Here is a 9,288-nt window from a genome sequence, read left to right as displayed (position 1 = left end):
GCTCTATAATATATGGAAATTGACCACAACATTTGATCAATCAATGAAACTGTTAAACTCTTTTACAAATGCTTTCATGCAATACTTAGGTAAATACTTCAATTCAATTCCAACCAGCTTATCAGTTATCTTACGGGAACCCGCCCAGACGCCTCAAACGGAACTGGTAACGTGACCTAACACCCGGACTTTTAAATAATCCAAAATTATATTAGGTGGTCTTCATGCATCAATACTTATATAGTTCATTGTAAATAAATTAGTTATTAAACACTAGGTACTTAAACAAATTGAAATTTTTGAAAAATTAAAATATATTTGAAAAAAACTTGATCTTCGCAAATGGAATATTGATTAAAATATTAAATAATATCATCGTACTTACTCCACGACTTAAGATACCAATAATTATAGTACCATTGATTATACTATTATTATCTTACTATGTATAATCAATGCTAGTGCCTATAGTACTTACACTATATTATTAAGAGGACGTTATACCCGCATGTGTTATCTCCGTCTTACAAGTGCGTAACATAGCAAATTTTACGCTCAGCAAAACACGTGGTAGCTCCGTTAATTAAAAAATTAGAGTGAATTGACCTCTCATAAAATCTAAAGGTAAGATTATTATCTAGGCAACCTTGTGGGTCTTTTTAGTATATTTTAATTTTAAAGCGAGTTATGAGTATTTTAAGATGTATAAAAAAATTACAATTTTAAAATACTCATAACTCGCGTTAAAATTAAAATATAATAAAAAGCCCATGAGGTTCTCTAGATAATAATCTTACCTTTAGATTTTATAAGAGGTCAATTCGCTCTAATTTTTATACTAACGGAGCTACACGTGCTGAGCGTAAAATTTGCTATGTTACGCACTTGTAAGACGGAGACAACACTTGCGGTTATAACGTCCTCTTATTGTATGTTATAGGTATATTATCTTAAACCCGTGGCAATGACGACATGACCTATAATCATCGGAATAACGTGATTTAAACAATTATACACAATATTATCGATATTATACTAAAATCAAAGATTATACTTGATCAATTAATATCAACATTACGCGGTGTGCAGGAAATATTATATTATTATGGGGTCGACGCTGAATAGTTTTAATATTGACACATAGATGGCGCATGCAGTTATGCGAAATTATATAAAGTATATAATTAATAATATTATGCCGAATGTTATTTTTCAGTGTCACACGGCGCCTCAGAGTCCTACTCAGCTACAGTCTACACTTAAACACTTTAATTTCTTATGCAGTACCTAAGCACTAGATACTAAATATTAATTAATATTTTAGTAATAGTATTATATATTTATAACAATTATAACGGGTAGCTGGTTATAACTGAGAAACGAGTAGATAGGTAATTAATTAATTATATTGCTTTATAATTATATTAGTTAAATAATTTAAGTTTGTTAATAATCAGACTAAAAAGTTAAGGGTATAAAATATTTAAATGTATATACTACTATTATAATGCATGAGTGGGTTTTAGATTTGTCGTAAATATATTTCACATTTCCCCTAGCCGCTGTTAAGATTTAAATTGTCAAGTATGACATCGGATGTGGCCTGTCGTCTGTTGGACACTTCATAGCCCATAGATAGTTTCTATTAATAATACATTATTAAACCTAATGTATTTATATTATATTATTTATTTTGATTCTGAGCGGAGTGCTGAATGTATTGATTTTACAATGATGTATGTGTGTTAACCTATCCGTGGACACATGAAATGTATTGGGCAATTAAATCTAGTTGGTGCATTGAGGAGGTAAAAATTCCCAATAGTGTTAATAGCGCCGGGAATAACAAAAAAAAATTAAGAAAAACCGGGAATTTTTACGCAAAATCGATTTTCGACAAAATCGATTTTGGTTTTTGGTGTAACTCTAAAACAAGTATCCGTAGATACATGCAATTTTCAATGAATATTTCTTTTAACATTATTTTGACTTGTTTGGAGCTATTTTTTGGACATTTTCAGTTTCCAATTTGTCTAGTTTTTTATTCTATAAAATATGTCAATAAAATCTTGTCAGTTGAGTCAAGAAGCTTGACAATTTAATACAAGGCTCCTAATATATTGTTAAGTAGGTGAATTGATGGTTAAAAAATAAAAATATTAAAAATACAGTCACAATATTTTTTTTTATAATGATTTAAAGTTCAAATTTTGACAAAACATGTAAAAATCACGAAAATTTGCAATCTTTTTTAAGTTAGAAATTCATAAGAATTTTTCTTTTAAAATCTAAGATTTGAAAATTTAATGCAAGATTCCTCATACATTTTTTCTACGTTTATCAAAAAAAAAAAATGTCTAATTAAATTTTTATGAGCGTTTGAAGTTCAAATTTTTACAACATTGGATATTCACTCGACTTCTATCATGTAGCGATTTTCTTATTTTGTTATAATTCAAAAACTTATAACTGTATATACTTGAAATTTACACCATATGTTGATTGTATAAATCCTTATATTTACACAATTTTCAAAATATTTTATCTTGTTTTGAGCTGTTAATGGACATTTCAAATTTTCAATATTTTTACTTTTTTTTTCTATAAATGTCAATAAAATTTCAGTCGTTGGGTCAAAAATCTTGATAATTTAATATAAGGCATATATACATTGTTACAAAATCAGTTCAGACATTTAAAATTTTTTTTATAAGCATTTAAAGCTTCAATTTCAACAAAATTTAAAAATGATTTTATAGTTAAAAATGTATAAAAGGTTCAACTTTTATAGCTAAGGAATGAAAATTTAAAACAAGATCCCACTTAAGTAGGTTATTCTGTAACCAAAAAATTATAAAGATTCAATTTTTTTATAGTTATTTTTTATTAAATTTGGACGAAATTAGATACTTAAACGAAGAAGAATGATTTTAGTTTTGTGCTATATTTTTAAAATATATTTTGTGGATACATGAAACTTCTAAAGTATATTATTATATATAAATATGATAAAAAATAAATAATAATAGTTCAACATAACCGGCTATCGTATTAATAATAACAATATAAGTATAATATAAAATATCCTAGGCAAATATTGTCACCGCTCAGAACCGTTTTTCGTACTTACGTATTTTCGTTTTCGTATGATATTATAATATCATTGAATTAAAATTTAACACCATCCATTACAGTCACCCACTATAACCCTACTGTACAGCAGAGTGACACCAACTTACTCGCTTTTTTCACAGTTTATGTGATAGATATATTTTTATTTAATAAAAGATATTACGTACAACTACACATATATAATAATTATGTAATATCATTGATTATGAATACTAGTATTAGTATTAGTACCTACCTAATACCTATTATTAGTGTAAGTATTAGTATTATTAGTATTCATAATCAATGGTATTATGTATAATTGTATGAATGTATAATTAATAATTATAATCTATAACCAACAGTTGAAAATCAATTATGCTACAAATTATTTATAAAGATTTATGTATGAAATATAAATTGTATAAGACAATCTACCTTCAACTTAAAAACTATTATTATGTACATTATTGTACACGTTTATAATGATTATTAATATTTTCTTTTTGGTATAAATTAATAATTATTAATAGGTATAATAATTTATTATTTATTTATATTATATTTTTGAATAATAATTACCTTATAATATAGTGTATGTGAGTTGTATGTACATACATGTCAATGAGTTAACCAATAACCAACAATTTAATAAAAACATATTATAGATACGTGCACAATAATATTTAGACATATTATACCTAGTACAATATTTCTCTATGTCAACCATTTTTTATACGGGGACCTTATACTCGCCATGTTGCTAACGATGAATTTATCGATGAAAACGAATGGAATGTATTTTTCTTCCATGATACCCATCGGTGGCGCACACATGTCTCTATGTGCATTCCGTGATTTGGAAAATCGGTAAAAGATGTTGTTTTTTTTATCGTAATAATATTACCCATTATGTTAAATAATAACGTTATTATTTTATTGTTAATCTGTTGACTTTCTGCTAATAATCGGAATTTGATTGAATTTATACCTGAACGATTAAAATATTCTGTTTTTTGATAAACGCTTACACAGGTAAATAACATTTTTAATTTGTACATAATTTAATAGGTATTGAATTACATTTTAAAGTGAAATACAAACCATTTTTGTGTTGCATAACATTCGTTTTTGTATAAAATCAAATCCCCTATAGCCGTCCCTTTTTATTCATCAAACAAATATTACATCCATTGAAAAAATCACTAGTATGTAGGTAGAAATATGTAATTAAAATTATTGTTATTTTAAAACAATTTGTTCAAAACATATTTAGGTATATAGGTATATATTTCAACATTTAATGCTAAGGATATACATAATGTATTTCATCAATAATGAAGATATTCCTGAGGAAAAATCAAAATTTCTACCAAAACCGGAAATCGTATCAAAATCAGAAATCTTGCCAAAATTGGAGGTCGAGCCAAAATTAAAAATGATATTACCACCAGAATTGCCTACGTCTTCTACTGATAATAATACAATCCACCCATTGGTTTCTAATGAGAATAATGCTGGGAAACGAGTATATGGACGAGCTAGGGCGAATTTGAGCTTCAGTTCATTTTATATATTCTGCGAAGACTTTCGAAAACAACTTAGTTACTTATATCCCAATAAAAGTGAAACTTATCATAAGACTATGTAAGTATTTTCAACAAAAATGGCATTTCACATTGTACATGTTTCATAAATTATATTATTCTATCCACCGCGTTAGTATTAAAGTAGAAGTTATCTATAGCTAGATCATTTACAGTTACTTATTAGCTACCTAATTAATAATACCTAATCTGATAGTAATATTATAATAGTATAGGTACCTAGGCATTATTGTTTAAAAGCAGTATCTTCCACTTCACAGTTTCTTCTTTCACTTTCTTGATAAACATGCGTGATTAAGTTAGAACCTAGTTATAGTAAGTATCTATGTATATTATTATTAATTATTAACATAGATATATATTATAATAATGTTCTTAGGTATGTATGAACCTATAAGAAGTTGGATAAATTCCTACTCAAAAATAACTTAAAAAGTATAAATAAATAAAAAGGTGGGTAAGTGGATGTCGCTCTGCTGTACAGTATGTGACAAGTGGGTCACTGTATGGATGGTGTTAAATTTGAATTCAATGATATAATATCATTGTATAGGAAAAACGATTCTGAGCGTAAACGGTCAGTCAGCCTATGATATTATCAAGTATATTTGATGATATTATTGTGAATAAATTAATTTATATATAACCTATTTACGTGGAACCTTGTTTTAAATTTTCAATCCTTATATAAGTTGAACATTTTATAAGTTTTCAACTACAAAATAATTATTAAATTTTAAATTTGATCAATTTTGTCAAAATTCAAACTTTAAATGTTTACAAAAAAAAATTGTGCCAATGTATTTTTAATATTTTTCAACTGCTATTGTAACATTATATCAGGGTACTTTTCACGCTTTTTTACCCAACAAATAAAATTTTATTGATAATTATAGAAAAAAAAACTAAAAAAATTGAAAACTGACAATGTCCGTAAACAGCTAAAAAAGAGTCAAATTATTTTCAAAATTTTATCGTGTAAAGAAAATGCCAATATAAACATTCAGTGAAATTTTCAAGTATCCACAGTCATTCGTTTTTTAATTACAACAAAATAAGAAAATCGTTATGAGAAATCGAGTGAATATCGAATGTTGTAAAAATATGAATTTCAAACGCTCATAAAAATTTAATTTGACTTTCTTGAAAACATTTTTTTTTTGATAAAGGTAGACAAACTTATGAGGAATCTTGTATTATATTTTAAAATTTTAGATTTAAATAGAAAATTTTTTATGAATTTCTAACTCAAAATAATTTGCAAATTTTCGTAATTTTTACGTATTTTGTCAATATTTGAACTTTAAATGCTTATAAAAAAAATTTTGAATATGGGTTTTTAATTTTTTTCATCTGCCTTTGAAACAATAACCTAGGAGCCTTGTTTTAAATGTTTAATCCTTAGCTATAAAAGTTGAATATTTTATAAATTTTTAACTACAAAATAATTATTAAATTTTAAATTTGACAAATTTTATCAACATTTGAAATTTAATGCTTATAAATAAAAACCGATTTTCTCATCAACATTTTAGTCACACGTCATAAAATCAAAGTTATAAAAGTTGTTACAGAAAAGGAAACTTTGATACAAGTTTTATAAAAACACTAGTCAAACTCCAAATAAACTGTATCATATTGAAAGTAAAAATAAAACTTGGACGATTTGCGTATCTTTACAACAAGTGTTTGGTTTAAAATGATAGTAAATAAATGTAATGGCCGATTAATAATGCACCACTACCTATAATAAACGTGTTGATATTGAAGATGACATTTAGTGGAGGGTAGAGATCGAAAACTATGTAGAAACAATTTTACCTTAAAGTAATAAAGGTGATGGATTGTTATTATATAGGTACCAAAATTAATTTCATAAACTATTAAGTGGGTAGATTGGAAAAATTAAATGTAGTTGAAAACTTTTTTTATCGTCTTATAAGATAATGACTAAAATATAAGCGTGTGTGTGTTCGTATACATTTAAAATTAATCTGGTAATTCGGTAGACTTTATAAAAATAATGTCCATAATATCTTCTACTATAATACTAACAAGTAACACAAAACTAGTAGCCACAATAATAATAATAATAATATATATTCCAATAACATTGTTTTCATATAAAACATAATAAATTTTTTTTTTTTTAATATTAAATTCCAAAAATACATACTAATATTATACTTATCTATCTAGTCATAAATTTTTTGACTAACTTAACCTACTAGGTAAGTACCTTTTATTATACGATAAACTGTTAAATGGTGTAGAAAAATGTGCCTAAGATTAAAATAATTTTCATCTAATTAATTTAAATTACGCTAAAACGTAAGTACCTTGTCAAATAATCGATTATCTGATAATCCGTTATTAGGTTAACAACTTAACACATTAAGTTACAGAAGATAATTTATTCTAATAGTTGATTTAAACGGTATTGAGTATTTTACATACTCAATTTATAACAAAACATTATTAGATCACAATAGTGATTAGTGATACGGATTATATTATCTATATCTATATAAATAAAAATTTAATGTTGTTTGTAAGTCGCTAAAACTCGAGAACGGCTGGACCGATTTGAATGAATTTTTTTGTATGCGTTTGGGTGACGCCTCGGATGGTTTAGATTCTCAAACCATCCCCCTAGGTTCCAACCAGGGGATGTGCTCAAACGGGGATTTAGAGATTTACGGTGGAAATTTTTGCTTATAAATGGTTGCCATGGGTTTTAAAGCTATTATAATAATAATTATTGGTTGCCGTGAAATCAGTGTATTCATTCAATGCATTTAATTTTTTTGTATGCTGTGTTTTGAAATTTTATGTATCGGTGGTTAATCTACCGTAGGTGAATTAAGTAAAAACGACAAACTTGGTATAACTTTGATACTTTAGAGTTAAATCATACACTTACAGCACGGAGTCCGCGATCTACCGCAGGTAGATTGCCTACCTGATAATATACTACTGTGAATAAGAATTTTTATTCTGGTCAACAGAAAAGTTAAGATGAATTTAAAACATCATACACCGAATATTAAATAAGGCATTGAACAAAGTTTGAGTCATATACAGTTTGTACATTTAACGGATAACGAAGTGCATGGGTTAAGCTAGTAATATATAAATATTATAATCAATGGATATAGTATCACCATTTTGATATATTTAATCTCTACAATGAACAAAAACAATAATTAATAATCATAGGCTCTTGTTAATGATATTTGTATTTATATGTATTAAAATAATTAAATAACCATAATGGTAATTTTATATAAGACTTAAACTTTTTGTCATAACGTATATTATTATTTTCTTATTTCTATGCATGATACACTTTTAAAAATATCGAGACTTATTTCGAGTTATTTATACCATAAACTTATTCACACCATTCTACAGTAAGTAGGTATGTCGGTATTGACTATTGTCAACTTACTACTTACAACCTACATGTCTATTGTCTACATCAGGGGTCACCAACTGGCGGCCCGCGGTCGACTCTACATTATATAATATTATACTAATATTATCAATTGATATTTAATAATATAATAATATGTGTGATAACATGATTTTGTAAAAAATGAATTCAAGCTTAACATAAGTACAGACGTACGCAGTATCATCAACAGAAAAATAAATAACTTACCTATACTAATATAAATATATTATGTTAAGTATCTTTAGAAATAGAGATTCACACATAATCTCCGCTCAGAATCGTTTATCGTACACATACAATGATTTGTAATTTAATTCAAATTTAACATATTGACTTTATATATCCATTACATTAACTTACTCATTAACGACTAACGAAGTAAACTCAAAATCTTCTGTAGGTAAAGCTTAACGAGTTTATCGGGATTTTTCTGTATGCAATTGTATAATACTTTAACAATATATATACAATCTGATAATTATCTAAAGCATTGAGTGTCGAGTGTTTTTAAGTGCTGTATCTGATTATAATATCCAATTGGCCACTGATAAGTATTATAAAATGATGAAAATGTTGCTGTGTGTTCAGAGGTTGTCGTGGCAGACTATGACTTGACCCCACATTATATAATATTACTTAATTTTTATATTTGCTATAGTTGCTTCCACATAATATTTTGGAGATGAAATTATAAAAATTAAATAAGTTGGTTTTGTAGTTATTCTATCACTTATTATAAATAAAAACTATAATTTTTTAGATACTGTTTTAGAGTTTAACACCTGCAATATGTATTTTTTGTAGATACGCATTTTAAAACAAACCACCGAGGGTTGCTTATTAGTTATCACTAACTTAAACACAGATATAAATTGGAAATTCATATATATTTAAGAATAACTTAGTAAATACTTTCTTGGCTATGATTATTTGTTGAATTTAAAAATTAAGACTAATGATTAATAATTAATTATTATATGATTATTATTCTCGTACGTTTTACACCTGAAAAAATTATATTATTTATTATATTTAGAAATTAAAATATTGTGAAATAATTTTTTGTTGACGGGTTTTATTTGACATTTTTTAAACAAATTTGGTACAATCCAA

The 9,288-nt window shown here is 26.1% G+C and overlaps 1 protein-coding gene across 1 annotated transcript in view; it reads left to right on the top strand.

Annotated features, from left to right (window-relative positions):
* Positions 1 to 4,432: 4,432 nt before the first annotated feature.
* LOC132938033 (uncharacterized) overlaps positions 4,433 to 9,288 on the top strand; it is a 67,575-nt gene continuing 62,719 nt past the window's right edge. The window contains exon 1 of the mRNA XM_061004693.1: positions 4,433 to 4,758. Within this exon, the coding sequence (XP_060860676.1) occupies positions 4,433 to 4,758 (326 nt within the window). The remainder of the gene's footprint in view (positions 4,759 to 9,288) is intronic.

Source organism: Metopolophium dirhodum, chromosome 2, assembly GCF_019925205.1.
Source record: "Metopolophium dirhodum isolate CAU chromosome 2, ASM1992520v1, whole genome shotgun sequence".
NCBI classification, from domain to species: Eukaryota; Metazoa; Arthropoda; class Insecta; order Hemiptera; family Aphididae; genus Metopolophium; species Metopolophium dirhodum.
The sequence above is the reverse complement of the archived record's forward strand: the minus strand, read 5'-3'. Positions and strand labels throughout refer to the sequence as shown.